Source organism: Rhinatrema bivittatum, chromosome 12 (assembly GCF_901001135.1).
Source record: "Rhinatrema bivittatum chromosome 12, aRhiBiv1.1, whole genome shotgun sequence".
Classification (NCBI taxonomy): Eukaryota; Metazoa; Chordata; class Amphibia; order Gymnophiona; family Rhinatrematidae; genus Rhinatrema; species Rhinatrema bivittatum.
Genome location: NC_042626.1, coordinates 45,622,780 through 45,641,272, shown reverse-complemented (window position 1 = coordinate 45,641,272; position 18,493 = coordinate 45,622,780). Strand labels below are relative to the sequence as shown.

At 42.2% G+C, this 18,493-nt stretch overlaps 1 protein-coding gene across 8 annotated transcripts in view; it reads left to right on the top strand.

Moving 5' to 3' along the window:
• Positions 1-18,493, top strand: part of EI24 (EI24 autophagy associated transmembrane protein) — a 141,153-nt gene that overhangs the window by 78,468 nt on the left and 44,192 nt on the right. For 7 of the 8 annotated variants that reach the window (XM_029572313.1, XM_029572310.1, XM_029572317.1 and 4 more), the window contains exon 8: positions 7,632-7,743. The exons of the other annotated variant lie outside the window; for it this stretch is intronic. In XM_029572313.1, the coding sequence (XP_029428173.1) occupies positions 7,632-7,743 (112 nt within the window). The remainder of the gene's footprint in view (positions 1-7,631; positions 7,744-18,493) is intronic. 8 annotated transcript variants of the gene reach the window in all.

Below are 18,493 nucleotides of genomic sequence, written 5' to 3'. Positions count from 1 at the left end.
GTTCCTATAAGATGACATTGGACCAGCATGCCTGCTGTGTTCACAGCTTAGGACTGTCCCATGACATTCCTAACTGTGTTACCTGCACCTGAATGTGTCCCAGGTCCAGAAGTTACATATTCAAAAAGCTTTTGAGTTCTCCTCAACCTTCCAGGTAAGTGAAGAGGAAGTCATAACCAGCTGAGGTGGTATTGTTTAAATCAAAAAAACATGCTCTCATGCTACACGCCATGACACGGCAATAATGCAGGCAGGTGCTATTCACCCCTTTCTTCTAAAGAGAAAAGAAAGTGCGCTCTTCATCACCGAAACATTTAGGAGCCAAGATAAATCCTAGTGGCGACCGAAGACAAATCAGCACATAGGAAAGCAGTGCTGTTTGACAAGCAGAAGTACCATACCTTTGTTAGCACCAACAACCTCTTGGTGCTGAGATACAAGTACAGTATATGTACCTATCCCCCCCCACCCAAAAAAAAATCAATGTACTCCAAATCTTTTTCTTCTAAGCAATGTATGCCCATTCTAATTCCAGAATCAAATATATCTAGTGGAAATTCCTCCTTCCAAATAGAAACATAATATATTTGCGAGGAAAATGTGGCTTTATTTTCTTAAAAAAACAAAGTAATACATTTCACCAATATGCTAATTTCCCATCTCCTCCAGCCCACCTAGAGCTAATGTCTCCTATTTTACAGTCTGTGGTTCCAAAATCTGAATTTGAATCCTCTGTTCTATCATATCAAGCCAGACAAACTCAGATTACAGGATTTCTTAAGTTTCGAGGTTTACCATTCTCCAATGATAGAATAACTTTGGAGGAACAACCTTCCGGAGGTTTTTTGGAAGGAGGATTATTTAAAGTCTTTCAAGCTGAAATTGAAAACCTGTCATTTTTGTCAGGCCTTTGTGTTAACCTGCTGACATGATGCTTTATTATCGCCAAGTAATGTACCGTATTTTTCACTCCATAAGACGCACCTGACCATAAGACACACCTAGGATTCAGAGGGGGAAAATTTTAAAAAATAAATTTAAAAAATGGTGTGCTAAACCGGCTCTGTTCCCGGGTGTCTGTGCGTTTTATGGAGCAAATTAGGGGAGTGCATAAAATTGTTTTTGTCCCCATTTCGTTTTCAGGTCTGGGGAGGGCCATTTCGGTCCACTCCCCAGATCAGAAAACTTTTATCTTTCTCTTTCTGTGGGAACCCCCATCCTAACCCTTTAAATTTAACTACAACCCCCCACTCTCCTGACCCCCCCAAGACCTGCCAAAAGTCCCTGGTGGTCCAGCGGGGGTCCGGGAGCAATCTCCTGCACTTGGGCCGCCTTTGCCCTTACTAAGTCACAGGGGCTAGCTAGTAAGCCGCTGGACCACCAGGGACCTTTGGCAGGTCTTGGCAGGGGGGGGTTGGAGTTAGTTTTTTAGTTTTTTGTTTTTTTTTAATATTCGCTCCATAAGACGCACAGACATTTCCCCCCCCCCCCCCTCCCCCCCCCACACACACATTTTTGAGGAAAAAAAATTGCGTCTTATGGAGCGAAAAATACGGTATTTAAACTATAAACTATTGTTCACAATCATTTATTCTTCCAATTTATATAAGGTCTCCACACCTTCTCAAAACCAGCTATTTCACATCCCTCATTAATCTTTATACATTCTTTTGGCCCTTCATAAAAGTTTTGAGTGATTTTTAGCTTAGGTATTTGGCTGTGTCTAACTTTGCTTTTAGACTAGAATATTAGATTTAAACTGCCTTTGAGTGTGGAACGGCTTCGATACTTTAGTTCATTACGGTCTTTGATAACCACAGACGGATATTAAAGATCATATAACAGCGGCATTCACTGAATTTCAATTCTTCTCCCCCAGATAGTCTATATGAAAGAATTGCTCTATAAATGTAGAACTCCTCAACTCTTCCGGCAAAAGCTGTCAGCCTTCCTTCATTGCAAATGCGGTGGTACCAATACTAGTTCTACAAAGGAACACAGGATTTTACTCCCATATGTTTCCTCATTCCAAAGGAACAGTCTGAACAAACACTTAATGAAATAAAAGTTCAGACTGTTCTTCTTAAGAGCATCAAGGGTGCCTGCACACACATCCTAAGTCACAAAAATCACAGAATTTCTGTGATTCACCATAGCCTATGACCATTACCAGTGTTGAGTTCGCCCCTTCAGCCTCTCTTCACAAAATGTCTTGGATTGATTGCTGTTCATCACAGGAAGAGCAATTGATTTGTCCGCTTCCATGGCAAGGGTTAAGGGAAATTGGTTCAAACAGCATCCGAGGGCCCTGACCTTTACGGTCTGGGAAACTGATAAGCATGGGGGTAACCTGCACAGTGCAGCAGATACTGGCATAAGCTTGCTGGGCAGATTGGGTGGATCATTTGGTCCTTTTCTGCTGTTATTTCTGTTCCTGTTTTTCCATTTTTAAATGATTGGTTCATATGTAGCCATACTCTTCACAAGCTCATTTCTCTACGCTTCATATGATGAATACTTTTAGGATTCATGATCCCTTTCCCACAATCTAGATTAGAGTTGACTCATAGGATAGACATCATAGGAGCCTGCCTAGGTACCATACAAGTAAAGGCATTTCTCCCTTAGCAGAGGGCACACAAGCTAACCAAGATAATTCTTTTTCACAGCAGAAACAGGCTTCTGCCCACTTCTTCATGAAACTGTTGGGGCACCTGCTGACAATAGTCCATGTTGCCACTTTTACACATCTCAGTATGAGACAGGCACAGTGTCACCTGAAATCTCAGTGGAACAAATCAATTTTCATACAAGGTGAATATATCTAACACTCTCATCCAGTCTCTTACTCAAAGTCTATCTTCCAAATGTGCTCACATGTTACTTTCCACCAGCCTCCATTCCAAATTATAATAAGCAAAAATGCCTTCATTCATGGTTAGGGAGCTCATTCTTACCTATGGAGCCTTTGTTCTCATGGAACTTGGTCTTCACAGGTAAGAAATAAAGAATACAACTGAGAATATCATAATGTATAGATCCACGATGAGGCCACACCTTGAGATTTTGTGCATTTCTGGTTGCCTCAAACCAAAAAAAAAAATAAAATAACAGGCATTGAAGAGGTGCAGAGATGGGTGACAATGATGAAGGGAACGGAAAAGCTCCCTGAAAGAGAGAGGCTAAACAGATTAGAGCTCTATTAGCTTGGAAAAGAGATGACTAGGAGGGGATATGATAGAAATGTATAAAATTGTGAGTGGGGTGGAATGAGTAAATAGGGAACAGTTATTACCCTTTCAAACGCCAGGACTAGGGGATAATCCATGAAACTAGAAACCAGCAAATTTAAAATAAATCAAAGGAAGTGTGTGTTCACTCTATGCATAATCAAGCTATGGAATCTGTCAAAAGATGTGGTCAAGGCAACTAACAATAGTGAGTGTTCAAAAAAGGACTGGCCAAGTTCCTGAAGGAAAAGTCCATAAACAGTTAGCCAGGTAGGCTTTGGAAAAGCCAGCATTATCCCCAGGAGTGAGATGCAATAAATAGATCAGCTATTGAGGATCTGCCAGATACTTATGACCTGGTCTGGCCACTGTTGGAGACAGCTGGACCTTGGTTTGACCCAGCATGGCATTTCCTCTTATTCCACATAAAGGGGTAGATTTTCAAACTGCGAGATTTGGCGTACTTTTGCTGGCGCATCAGGCGCAAGCAAAAGTACGCGGGATTTTAGTAGATACGCGCGTAGCCGCTAAAATCCTGGATCGGCGCGCGCAAGGCTATCGATTCCGTATAGCCGGCGCGCACCGAGCTGCGCAGCCTACCCCCGTTCCCTCCGAGGCCGCTCCGATTTCGGAGCGGCCTCGGAGGGAACTTTCTTTTGCCCTCCCCTCACCTTCCCCTCCCTTCCCCTACCTAACCCACCCGCCTGGCCCTGTCTAAACCCCCCCCTTACCTTTGTCGGGGGATTTACGCCTCCCGGAGGGAGACGTAAATCCCCGCGCGCTAGTGGGCCGCTAGTGCGCTGGGACGCGACCTGGGGGCAGGTCCGGAGGGCGCGGCCACGCCCCCGGACCGCCCCGGGCAGTAGCCACGCCCCCGGGCCCGCCCCCGGAACGCTCCCGACACGCCCCGAAAACGCTGTGCGGTTCGGGCCCGCGCCCCCGACACGCCCCCCTCAGAAAACCCCGGGACTTACGCGAGTCCCGGGGCTCTGCGCGCGCCGGTAGGCCTATGTAAAATAGGCTCACCGGCGCGCAGGGCCCTGCTCTCCTAAATCCGCCCGGATTTGGGCGGATTTAGGCGAGCAGGGCTCTTAAAATCCGCCCCAAAGTATTCAGTCCTTGGGAAAGTGGTGTTGATCCAAATAGACAACAAAGTAGCAAACAAGGAGGAACAGACTCTGTGAATCTCTATCAAGAGGCTTGCAAGAAATGGGTGGTTAAATTATGTACCTGACAGCTGTCACCCTGGAAACCAAAACCAGAGAGCAAATGTGCTAAGTCACCAACTGTAACTGCACAAATGGCTATTAGACCATCAGGTTGCACAGGAGTTGTTCCAGCGTTGGGACACTCTGCAGATAGATATTTGCGGTGCCATTCAACAAAAAAAGGTTCTACTTACTCCTCCAAAAGACTAGCAAAGAACAGATTAGCAACAAATGCATTCTCAATTTCATGGAATCAAGGCCTTCTTTGTATTCCCTCCAATTCCATTAATAGCCAAAAGTTAAAAAGAGAGAAAGGGCTGATAGCCCCTTATTGAGCATGACAAATTTTGGTTTCTATTGGCTCTTCAACAGTCAATAAAATTGAGAACATTTCTAGTGCAGATCAATTCATTGCAGTGAGAATCTTCTCCATCCCAATATTCAGTCTTCAGCTCTGACTGCATGGATGTTGAATATCAGCTAGTCTCTTCTGTGCAATTGCCTATCTAAATGAGTAAATTTATTCTAGCGTCAAGAAAATGCTCTACTTAAAAAAAATCTTACAGTTTTAAATGGAGAAGATTTTCTATCTGATGTTAGTCAAGCAGGACTCTTCTTAAATGCCCTGTTATCCTCTTACTTCATGCCCTGTTAAACCTCTCAGATACAGGTTTAAAAACCTACTCAGAATGCATCTTAGCACTGTAGCAGCATACCACAAAAATACAAATGGAATTCTATAATTGCCAGATTCATGAAAGTTTAACTCATCTTAAACTCAAGTTAAAGATCCTCCCTCTTCTTGGAATCTGAATATAGATCTTGCTCGGCTCATGAAGTCTTTTTAACTTTTAGCAAAAGCAGAACTAAAATTCCTTTCCTGGAAGGTTTTGTTTTTGATAGCTGTACCTTCTGCCTGAAGAATAAATGGAAACACTCATCTCGTATTCTCTGTACACCCAATCTTTCCATAACAGGGTAGTTCTAAAAACTCATTCAAAATTTTTATTAGAAGTAGTCTCTTAGTTTGACTTGAGTCATTCCATGGTGTTGCCAGCAATTTTCCTGAGACCATACAAAAGTAAGGTCTAACATGCTCTTCATGTTGGAATGCAGAAAAAGTTTACTTTCTATTTGAAAAGATCTAAGTCCTCTAGAAAGCCCTCACAGCCATTCCTCTCTTTCAACTCGGTCAAACAAGGGATTTTTGGGTACAACATGAGCTCTGTCATTTGAATTTCTGATTTGTATCTTATTGCTGTGTTCAGTCAGGACAACAATTTCAAAGTAAGGTGAAAGCACATTAAGTCACGTCTACCATCGCCTCCCTAGCCTATCTTTGCTCTTCTCCCAAAGAAGATCCTTGATAAGGCTGCCATATGATCATCTGTCCATGCTTTCACTACTCATTACTGCTTAGACAATACGTTGCACTGGCTTCCTATTTCCATCTGGGTTCAGTACAAAACTGGAGTAACTGTTCATAAACTAATTGTTTCAATTCACTGCCCCTAGGCTAATGCATTTGTACAGTTCTACCAGTCCTCCCAGATGCTGAGATCTCAGCAGCGAGGACTCTTTGATGTGCCATCAATCAGGCAGGCAAAACTTGTTGAAACAAGCAACTACTCTTTTTCTGTAGCAGCACTTACTTTCTGGAACTCATTACATGGAAGGGCTATGGTAATTTAAATTTATACAAAATCATTTACAGTGGCTCTGAAAACTTTCCTTTTTCAACAGGCCTATCTTTCCATTTAAGAGTGACTGAATATTGGAATTCAGTTGTCGTTTCTTAGTATATTGTTGATGAATTTTGTGTTTGCATTTGGTTTGTACATTTTTATTTTATGCTTGTTGGAAATGTACATTGACTAGTCCTTTGTGTAGAGACAATTTATAAATCTTAAATATAAACAACCATCTCAGTTAAGCAGTTCCCAAAAGTTTTTAATTCTTTAAACACCTTTGGCTCTCTATCCATCCTCTTCTCAGTTTGGGAGTTTCCACTTGTGTGACTGATCATTCTCCCTGGTAAACCAGGACAAAGCAAAGTTGCTTCACTGTGACAGTTGTTCTCTATTGACAGCAGGATAAATCAACCACATAATCCCATTCAGCTTCCCTCAGAATTGAAGGTTAGCTTGTTACACAGGCTTAGATGACTTGTTCAGCAGCGACAACTGCATGGGAATACTTGTGAGAGGGCCTTTCCGTTTCAGTACCATTGGCTGGCGTCACCTGTTTGTGTGGCTGATTTGTCCTGCTGTCTATGGAGAACATTTTTTTTTTTTTTACAGGTAAGCAACTTTTTTATTTATTTATTTTTAGTTTTTCTATACCGATTTTCCTGCATAACATGCATATCAAACCGGTTTACAATACAACTGAATAAGCAGGAAGTAAACTTCCTTAGTCTAATACATTTAAACATCTTTAACTAAATATTTTATTAAACAGTGCAAAATCATTAAAATGATTAACTTATTAACGTAAACATATACATACAGTTATGAGCACAAAGGTTAGCACGAAGTGTTTATGTATTACTTGTTTGTTTTACACATTGTCTAGAGTATCTTTGAGACAAATGGGAATGTGCCAACTCTGACAAAACAAATACACACATTTTTTCCTCTATTTTATGTTGCCTCCCAGCTCACAGCCCGGCCATAGCAGTGACAGTGATAGTGAGGGCCATGAACCAAGGCTCCTTCCAGATCCTTGTAGTCATGGGCTTGTAGGTTCAGCTACCTAGTGTCACTGTTGTGTGAGGATTGAGGCTGCCTCCTGTCAGAAGCTGTGAACAGCATTCCCTGCCCTGACAAGCCCAGTAAGCAGGTTTCTGGCTTCAAAATCAAACCCAGGTTCTCCACATAGCAATGCATAGCCTCTGCCTTCACAACAAACATCTGTTACCTTTGTGGGGTGAAATCTCACTTTTTTGTTGTTTCCATTTGTTGTCCATGCTTGGGTACACAAACTGGGGATGGTAACAAATAGGGATCTAGGGGGAAGATTTCTATTACAGTGTTGAGATAATGAGAACCAGTAGTTCAGATGAAAATTGGAAAACCAATTGTGTGAAAGAGCTGGCAAAGGAGAGACGAAGTCGGATAGGAAAGGCCCAGTAGGAGAAATGTACTGATTTTCCTTTTTTTTTTTTTTTCCCCCCCCACCCTGCAATTTCCAGGGATTGATTGTCAGCCTATTTCCTATTGATATCATCGGACAATTAGTGAGTCTCCTTCACATGTCGCTGCTCTACTCTCTGTACTGTTTCGAGTATCGCTGGTTTAATAATGGTGAGTGACAGACATATACAGTTATTTCTCACAGGTAACTTGCCAGAAAATTTTCTTGTGAGAGAAGGATAATTAATGTGCTCAGTGTATTTCCCTTAGATAGTCAGCAATTATTGATATCTCAAGATTCATGCATATGAATCACTGAAAGTACCTTTCCCACTTTAAAGGGACCATGGTAGAGCTGGTAAAATGGCAACATTTAGTCACTCAAAAAAAGAGCAGCTCAAGAGGCATTCCCAGGTTAGGCTCACAACTTAGCCATCTAAAATTTAGCCAGTGATATTAAACACATTTTCAGCCGCAACATTTTGTGACAAAAAAACTGCAATTTGTGCGACTGGAGTTGGCCAAGTAGTGTGGAAAATCAGCACTAGATAGCTGTCATGAGCCTAACCTGGGAATGCTTCTTGAGCTGCTTGTTTTTTGAGTGACTAAATTTATCCAACTGGCACAGCAGCAGAATTCTACAGATTTCAGAAATAAGATTGTAACTTGTTTTAGTAATTTCTGAACTATCATTAAAATCATTTTTGGTACCTGAAGACTGGAGGGTTGCCAATGTAATGCCAGTTTTTAAAAAGGGATCAAGGGGTAATCCAGGAAACTACAGACCAGTGCATCTGACATCTGTGCCAGGCAAAATGGTAGTAACTATCATAAAGAACAAAATTTCTGAACATACAGATAGGCATAGATTAGTAGGGCAAAGCCTACATGAACTTAGCCAAGAGAAAGCTTGCTTCACCAATCTGCTACATTTTTTTTTATTTATGCAATGTGAAACATAAAACAGCAAAAAGCAGATGAACTTCAAAAGAAAAAAAAAAGCAAATACTAAAAACTATCACAACCAAGATCTTAATGTTTCACATCACAGTTTAGAAACAAATATATAAATAATGTTGCAGAATTATCACACAAACGCAGGACACCCTTTCATCTCACTCAAACACAGTCATGAGCTTTATCGAATCACAACCACCATTGCTGCATATGGGAACAATGTCAAAACAGAGGAAGAAGGAGGGAACTTACTGAGAACTATGAGCTCTGTGTTATCAATATTTAGTAACAGTTTGTTATGAAGCAACCATTGATTTATGCATTGCAGACATAAAGAGGTCATTTTAAAGGTTTCAGACCAATCAAATGAATTTTGAATACAATATTGAATGTCTGCATAAATACAGTAATTAATGTTGAGACAAGCAAAGGTCTTGCAGATTGGGGCAAGCTAGATATTAAAGAGGGTTGCAGAGTGTGCAGACCCTTGTGGGACCCCACTGGTCAAATCATACCAGTTTGAACGTGTGTTTCCAGATCCGACCTGATATGTTCTGTTGGATAGAAAAGAAACAAACCGGTTGTAAATGAAATTGTGATAGAACGATACCTTTGTCGAAAGCACCAAAAATATCTAAAAGAACTATGGGGCATATTTTTAAAGTTACGTGCGCAGGGTACGTTTGACGTGCTACCTGGCACCCACAAATGTACACCCGATTTTATAACATGCGCGTGGCAGTGTACGCGTTATAAAATCCGGGGTCGGCGCACGCAAGTGGGTGCACAATTGTGCACCTTGCGTGTGCTGAGCCCTAGGGGGAGCCCCAGTGGCTTTCCCCGTTCCCTCCAAGGCCGCTCTGAAATCAGCCCGCGCCGGCCAGCTGCTGCTGTGCCAGAGGACTCGGGAACGCCCCGGACCGCCCATTTTTGAAAGCCCCGGGACATACGCGCCTCCCGGGGCTTGTGCGCTCTGCCGAGCCTATGCAAAATAGGCTTGGAGCGCGCAGGGGTAGATTTTGGGGGGGTTAAGCGCATAAGATATCTAATACCTAGGTATACAGTCCCCACCTTATACCTAGGTATACAGTTACTCATGAGGGAACAAATAGTGCACAAATATCTACAATGGCAAAAAAATTTTTTTATTATAATTGTAACAAATTTCGCTATTTAATATCTTCTATTTGATTTATTTCAGAAGTCTTTGATATATTTATGATGTGCTAATTCTCTTGCTTTTAGAAATGTGAATCATTTTTAATTCTTTATTACTAAATATTGAAATTCAGTCCACAAGAAAGACTAGAAAGAATACAGGATATAGCAGAAGTAGAACAGAGACTACAGAAACGTCATTGGAACAACAGTCCTGTGAAACAATTACAAAGTATCCTTTCTTGTGGACTGTAATTCAACTGTATCCCCTTTTTAATGAAGGTATCTTCCATGTGACTCATTTGCAATTCACAAAGTATCTTTCTTGAAGTCCAGCTCTATTGCAAGTGTTTCATTGTTCCAGAACAAGCACTCTATATATTCTGACAATGTTTTATGTTGATATTTATACATGTTATAAATGCATAACACTAAAGAGAGTTTAGAAGCGGTGTGAATGAGCGATGATTGACAAGGCAATTGATAAATATGTGTGTATTTTTGTGCCAATTTTATTTTTTGAATAGTTTTGATATTCTTTGCCGTTATGTAATAAAACTTGCAACATTAAGCATCTTTTAAAGCATTAGTGGTGTTACCCTATTTTAGGGTTCTCTGACGGATATATACATATAGATATAGAAAGGTATAGATATATATATGTAGTAAAATAGTAGTGACGGCAGAAAAGAACCAAATGGTCCATCCAGTCTGCCCAGCAAGCTTAAGGTAAATTACCACTTTGTGCTGGTTACTTCCATATTTCTGTTAAGGGGTAGCAACTGTCGCTCTGTGCAGTTATTCCCAAACCTTATGATACCCATAAAAATTTCAGCTAGTAACATTTTTATTTTACTAGGTGATGAGCTTTCTTTAAAATTCATAATGTTCCTTGACATGCTTTGCTTATGGACTTTGCTGTAGAAGCAGTCCTGCGCTTTTTCCCTTATTTCTGCTTATCAGTACCCAAGACTAGAAGTCAGGGCCCTCTTAGTTGTTGTCTGAATCCAATTTCCCTTTCCCTCCTGTTGTTGAAGCGGGGAGCAATGTTTCAGTTGAATTTAGAGCATCAAGGCTTTAATCTCTCGGCTGCTATAGTGAGGAGTCTGCATGGCTTCTTCCAGAAACCTTCAAAATCCTGAGCCAAGGCATTGGCTGCTGGGCAGGAGGCTGGCACTGGAATAGGGAACGGTACCCACAGATGTCCGCAAACAATCTGGAAGGGTGAGGCTTTGACTGAACTGCCCTCATGATTATTGTGGCAGAATTCTGCTTGGGGTAGAAGAGATGCCTTAGCGTTCATTAACATAGGCTCTCAGGAAGCCTTTAAGAATCTGAATGATCCTTTCAGTCTGGCCGTTGCTTTGTGGATGGAAGGCGTAGGTGAAGTCCAAGGTAATCCCGGATTTTTTTTTTTTTTTTTTTACAAAGGGTTCTCCAAAATGTGGCTGTGAACTGTACCCCACAATCTGAGAGAATAGGAGAAGTTAATCCATGCAGGCAAAAGGTATGTAGATCAGAGACGTGCCAGTTCTGGTGCAGTTGGAAGTCCGGAAAGAGGTATGAAGTGAGCCATCTTGGAAAATCGGTCCACCACTACCCAGATGGTCGTAATCATTAGAGAGGGGAAGGTCAGTGATAAAGTTAGTGGCCAAATGGGTCCAGGATTTCTCGGAAGCCGGCAATGTCTGTAACAGCCTCCAGAGGTGAACATGGGAGCTGTTATGCATAACACAATTGGGGCAAGACTCCACATAATGCTGCATATCATTTTTCATTTGAGGCCACCGGTAACACCTGAGGATTAGTTCCAGGGTCCAGGCGATTGCTGGGTGTTATGCTAGGCAGGAGTCATGGGCCCACCTGAGTACCTGTTCTTGTAATCGTCTGGGAACTACTGCTTTTCCCGGTAGAATTGGCATGCTGCTGCAACCCTAATTTTTGCAAGGTCAATGATGTGGCAAGGTGGTTCTGAGGAGTTCTTGGTCTCGAAGGACAGTGAAAGGATATCAGTCCGTTGATTTTTCTCTGCAGGCTGGTATCATAGTTCAAAGTCTAACTGGTTGAAAAATGACCACCTGGTCTGCCGAGGGTTCAAACGGGCCTGTGGTAGGTATTCGGAAGTTTTTGTGGTCAGTGTAAGTCGTGATTGGATGTCTAGCCCTCTCCAGCAGATTCCATTCTTTCAGTGCTAGCTTCACAGCCAGAAGTTCACAGTCTCCAATTATATAATTCTTTTCTGCAGGAGTGAACTTCTTAGAGAAGAAAAAACAAGGCAATGAGGGTCCTGTGATCATTGCTGAGTGAGGACAGCCCCTACCCCAGTGGCCGAGGTAGGGGCTGTCCTAGGTTTGGATGGATTTGAATGGTGGAGACAGGGATCCCTTAGGAACTCCTCTTTGAGGCAGGTAAAGGATCGCATGGCTTCATCTGTCCAGTGTCTGGTGTCAGCCTCCTTAGTGGTAAGGACTGTGAGGGGATCTGCAGAGAGAAGTACCCAGGCACAAACTGATGTAATAATTGGCAAGGCTGAGGAAGCGTTGCAAGGCTTTGAGGCTGACAGATTGAGGCCAGTCCTGGATGGCTTTTATATTTAGGTCCATGTCTAATTCATCCCAATAAAAATAGTATAGCCCAAGAATGGCAGCTCCAGCTGCTTAAACTGTGCATTTCTTGGGTTTTGCATGTAAGTGGTGTTCACAGAGCCTTTGTAGAACTTGTCTTACATACCGATGGTGTTGTGCTAGAGAGCGTGAGAAGACGAGGATGCCATCCAGATATTCCGCCTTGTGGGAATACAGATGTCCCGAAAGATCTCACTGACCATGTGTTGGAAAATGGGGGCATTACAGAGGCCTCCAAAAGGCATGACTAGATATTCATAGGGATCCACAACACAAATGTGGGAGCGAGAAACTGCACTTCAGGCATTCAATAACAGTAACAAGGGAAATGCAGTTGACTTCAATGAGTCCCAACAATTTGAAATAAATTTCAAAATGCACTTTTTATTGGCGGCAACTTCATTGCTTACACAAGCACAATTTAGACAGGGTCCCCCGACACGGACCCGTGTTTCACACACTGGAGTGTGTTAGGTCATTCTGAAAGTGATATAAGGCTTTTTGTTATTGATATCGTGCCCCCACCACCCCGGGGAGGTAATTTCTCCGAGATCTTGACTCGATGTGAACAAAAGTGGATTTTTAGACTAAATAGTTTGGCTCCATTTGGACTAAATTGTGAGATTGAGTGGTGTTTTTTCTTATAACTTTTTTTATGATGAGTTTTCTTTTCCAGTACACATCCTTCCTTGTTTTGAGTTTCAATAGAACATTTTTCATCATGCAAAAAATCTGTTACTTGAATACACTGATGCTTTAATATTAAAACATCTTTATTTAGTTTGAATCTAAGGTATATAATAGGACAAAATGGAAACATATCACAATGTGTTTTATTTGTTCATTTAATTCTTGTTTACATTTTGTTGTACTTTTCTGTATTTACCATGTGAAACTGTAAAAGTATAAGCGATATCAAATATGTTACTCCCGTACTACTATTTACATGTATTTCTTAATTCTCATTGGCTACATTTGGTTTTTTGCTGTTTTATGATTGGCTGAAAGTTTTGGCGCCATTTTTGGGCTCTTTAAACGCTGAGTCCGATCGGCTCTCTCCGCTCTCCTTGCGACTCTAAATGGAAGCACAGCGTGTATAAGGTATATGGGCTGTTCTTTTTCTTGATGTGTAATCTTTACAATATTGACAGAGCCCTTCCTCATATGGATAGTTTTTAGAGTTTAAATGGCATTTTCTGAATTCTTAATTATTTGTTTTGATTCTTTACTGTGCATGTATTACTCTTTTCTGTAAGTAATTTTCATTCATCCGGACACCCCGATGCGTTTTACATACAATTTTAGTTTCACTTTATGCCTCACTCATAAATATCTAGTCGGTGTCGGGATACAAATGAAAATAAGAAAATGTATTCGGCTTACTTGTCTCGTACTTCTCTTTCACTTCCCCTTCATTTTATTTCTTCACATTTTTATCCTCCGGTTTCTACTGGCCTGAAATAGACAATTTCCTCACATGTTATTTTGAAGTAGTTATGGCGGTTCTGCCCTGTATTTGCCACATGTAAATGGTCCAGTACATGTTTCCCCCTTCACTAGTCTGCATCTTTTCTTTTTTATCCTCTGTATATTTGAGACCTGCATAACCACTAGTTGTCTGGCAGCCTAGTGTTTTGCGATTGGTTATTTTGACATTAAATTTCATTAAACGCAGAGTGTTTTGCTAGTACTGCCCTCCCATTTTAAATTATTAATGATAGTAAGCACAGCATTAAAATGGATTGTGTGCTGCTTTTGATGTAGAAAATTTTTTTTTATATATGATGATTGATATTGAATCCTTCTTGTTAGAGAGTCCCTTCATTTTGTTAATTTTCTTTTCTGTTATAGCTTATGAACCCCGCTTAAAGTCCCTCCCGATGCAGCCGCGTTTGGCGAAACATGGGTCCGTGTCGGGGGACCCTGTCTAAATTGTGCTTGTGTAAGCAATGGAGTTGCCGCCAATAAAAAGTGCATTTTGAAATTTATTTCAAGTTGTTGGGACTCATTGAAGTCAACTGCATTTCCCTTGTTACTGTTATAGATATTCATAGTGGCCATCCTGAATGTTAAAGGCCATCTTCCATTTATTGCCCTTGAATATGATAAGGTTGTAGGCCCCACGAAGATCTAGTTTTGTGAAAATTTTTGTTTCCTAGCGTATAGCAGATGGACTTAGGACCAATGGGTATAGTGTACTCCTGATAGCAGTTGGAGACAGATCAGATTTCAATCTGACGTCAGCCCCTAGTACATATACCCCTGCAGGAAGTGCAGCTCTTCAGTATTTTTCGTCTCCATAGCAGTTAGGGACTATCTGCACGCTCTCACAGCGTTAGAACCAATTCAATGAAGAAAAACTCAAATTTTGAAGAAAAACCTACCTCTGAAGACGTGCCCCGCTCTCAGGCGGTGATACCCTCGGGTCTAGTTTGGTGAAAATTTGTGTTCCTTGGCAGCAATCAAACAACTCTGTAATGAGAGGCGGTAGGTAACTGATCTTATGAGTAATTGCATTAAGACCTCTTAATTCAGGAAACTATACAGGCTATAAGTGAGCCATCCTTTTTTCCTACTAAGAAGACTGCTTGTGCAGGAAACGAGAAGGGACGGATGAACCCCCCACTCCAGGTTTTTTTGAATATACTTCATCATGGCTTCTGTCTCTAGTGTGGATAGACCCGGCCCTAAGGGAGCATCTTTCCAGGAAGCAGGTCTATTGGCAGTCATATGACTGGTGAAGTGGCAGGGTTTCCTCCTGCTGCTAGCTAAAAACGTCGCAAAAGCTGTGTATTGAGGCAGTGGCCTGGCAGGTCTGGAGTGGTTGCCCAGACTGCAGTGATCAGTGGAAGGACTTGAGAGAGACAATGTTTTGGCAAGATAGGCTCTAGTGGTTGATTTGTAGCATTCCCCAATTTATAGAGGGATTGTGATGTATGAGCCAGGGCAGTCCGACAACAAGGATGATAGCTCTGGCCAAGCCGCACATTTTACTTTAAGAAATTAGCGCCTACCCAAAGGTAGGCGCTAGTTTCTGCCGGCACCGGGAAAGTGCACAGAAAAGCAGTAAAAACTGCTTTTCTGTGCACCCTCCGACTTAATATCATGGCAATATTAAGTCGGAGGTCCCGAAGGGTAAAAAAAGTTATAAAAAAAGAAAAAAAAAATCTAAATGGGCCAGCGGCTGTCGGGCCGAAAACTGGACGCTCAATTTTGCCAGCGTCTGTTTCCGAGCCCGTGGCTGTCAGCGGGCTCGAGAACAGACGCCGGCAAAATTAAGCGTCTGCTGTCAAACCCGCTGACAGCCGCCGCTCAGGGCTAAAAGGAGGCGCTATGGACGCGCTAGTGTCTCTAGCGCCTCCTTTTGCCTGTTTCTACTGCACCACCTAATTTAAATACTGAATCGCGCACACCGGCGAGTGGCCGTTCGTCCGCTCTCCCGCGGACTTTACTGAATCGGCCTGTTAGGGAATAGCCACTGTTATTAATTACATCAGTTAGCATGGGATCTTCTTAGAGTTTGGGTAATTGCCAGGTTTTTGTGGCCTGGTTTGGCCTCTGTTGGAAACAGGATGCTGGGCTTGATGGACCCTTGGTCTGTCCCAACATGGCAATTTCTTATGTTCTTATGGCATGTTCTTGAAAGCCTAGATCCACCCGGATAACCAGGGTGATGAGACTTTCCAATGTGGGTAGTATTTGCCAGCCTGCTGACTAATCTTTTTTTGTGCTCTGCCAACCCCAACGAAAAGATGGCCATCAGACTATCTTTCATCCCAGTGGAGTTCAGAAGACAAGGTACAAAATGTATGGCATAGTTGTCCATGGTGAAATTGAAACTTAGAAATGAAATGAAATGAAACATAAAAATGACGGCAGAAGAAGACCAAACGGTCCATCCAGTCTGCCCAGCAAGGTTTTCCACTTTTTTTTTTTTCATACTTTTCTGTTACTCTTGTCCCTTTAAATAATTTTTTTGGTTCTATTTCCCTTCCACCCCCGCCATCGTAGATAGCAGTGCTGGAGCTGCATCTAAGTGAAGTATCCAGCTAATTGGTTTGGGGAAGTAACCGCCGTAATAAGCAAGCTACTCCCACGCTTGTTTACCCAGCCTGTGCAATTCAGTCCTTGTAGGTTGTTTGAATATAAATCCTCTTTTCTTCATCCCCCTGCTGTTGAAGCAGTGAGCTGCGTTGGATTTGTATTTTAAGTGAGGTATCAGGCTTGATTTGGGGTAGTAACTGCCGTAACAAGCAAGCTACACCCATGCTTTTTTTTTTTACCCAGACTATGTAATTCCGTCCTTGTTGGTAGATGTCTGAATATAAAACGTCTTTTCTTCATTCCCCCTACCGTTGAAGCAGAGAGCTATGCTGGATATACATTGAAAGTGAAATATCAGGCATTTTTGGTTTTGGGGTAGTAACCGCCGTAACAAGCAAGCTACTCCCCTGCTTTTATGTGGATGCAAATCATTTTTTCCACATTTCCTCTTGCCATTGAAGCATAGAGCAATGTTGGAGTCGCATTAACCATGTGTATGTTTATTGAATAAGGATATTCATCTCCAGGTAGTAGCTGTCATTTCTGCAAGCCACCCCCATTCTCTCCACTCCTTCCGGTGTGTCCACTCTGTTGCAGATCTTAGTGTCATCCACAAAAAGACAAACCTTACCTTTTATCCCTTCCGCAATGTCGCTCACAAAGATTTTGAACAGGACTGGTCCCAACACCGCTCTCTCTTCAGAGTAAGTTCCATTTACCATCACACACTGTCTTCTGTCCGTCAACCAGTTTGCAATCCAGGCCACCACCTTGGCACTCACTCCTAAGCTTCTTATTTTATTCACCAGTCTCCTGTGCGGAACCGTATCAAAAGCTTTGCTGAAGTCCAAGTAGATGACATCGAGTGCTCTTCCTTGATCCAATTCCTTGGTTACCCAGTCAAAAAAGTCTATCAGATTTGTCTGACAGGATCTTCCCCCGGTGAATCCATGCTGCCTCTGGTCCAGCAATTCTTCCGACTGTAGATAGTTCACTATTCCTTCTTTTAACAGCGACTCCATTACTTTTCCCACCACCGAGGTGAGCCTCTTCTCTGTTTCCACTCTTGTGAAGCGGGATCACCACTGCTCTTCTCCAGTCACTCGGCACCACTCCCGTTTTTAGGGATCTCTTGAACAGGTCACCCAGTGGACCTGCCAGCACATCTCTGAGCTCTCTCAGAGACCTGGGATGAATCTCATGAGGCCCCATGGCTTTGTCCATTTTCAGTTTCCCCAGCTCTTCCCATACATTCTCTACTGTAAATTGAGTTACATCTACTCCATTCCCCTCTAGTTTCTTGTTAACTAGTGACGGTCCTTCTCCTCCAGGGTCTTCTTTAGTGAACACAGAACTGAAGTATTCGTTTAATATTTCTGCCATTTCTTCGTCTCTCTCCACACATTGATCCTTTTCACTTTTCAATTTCACCATACCACTTTGAACTTTTCTCCTTTCTCTGATATATCTGAAAAATGTTTTGTCACCTCTCTTTATTTCTTTGGCAATCCTTTCTTCCGCTTGACTTTTTGCCATCTTGATTACTTTCTTTGTCTCCCTCAGTTCTACCAGATATTCTTCTTTGTGCTCCTCCATTTGGGATCCTTTATATTTCTTGAACGCTGTTCTTTTAGCCTTTATTTTTCAGCCACCTCCTTGGAGAACCAGATAGGTTTCATTTTTCTTTTGCTTTTCTTTACTTTACTAACATTTTCTTTACTTTACTTTTCTAACATTTTCTAACATATTCTCCTTGTTGAATCCAAGTAACTTCATAGCTGCAGATGCCTGACTTGGCTCATCGAAGATAAGCCAGAATTGGAGGAAGTTGTCTAGTTTCCTAATAAGAGGATCATCTCACTCCCAGAGCAGGGATGCCAGGCTAGGGCCGGGCCAGCTGTTAGAGACAGTATATAGGTCACTTTTGTGCGGTCCAAAGGAAAGTTGGCCATCTGAAGTTCAAAATGCATCCTGCATTGGTTAATGAACCCCCTGCATCCCTTTGGGACACTGTCATACCTGGGAGGTGGCAGACGATGTGGCATGGATCCCAGGACTCAAGTGGGCATGGTTGGAGGAGATGCCAGAGGAGCTGGTACCAGTGGTTGGGCCTGTATAGTGTCCAAGCGTATGGCAAG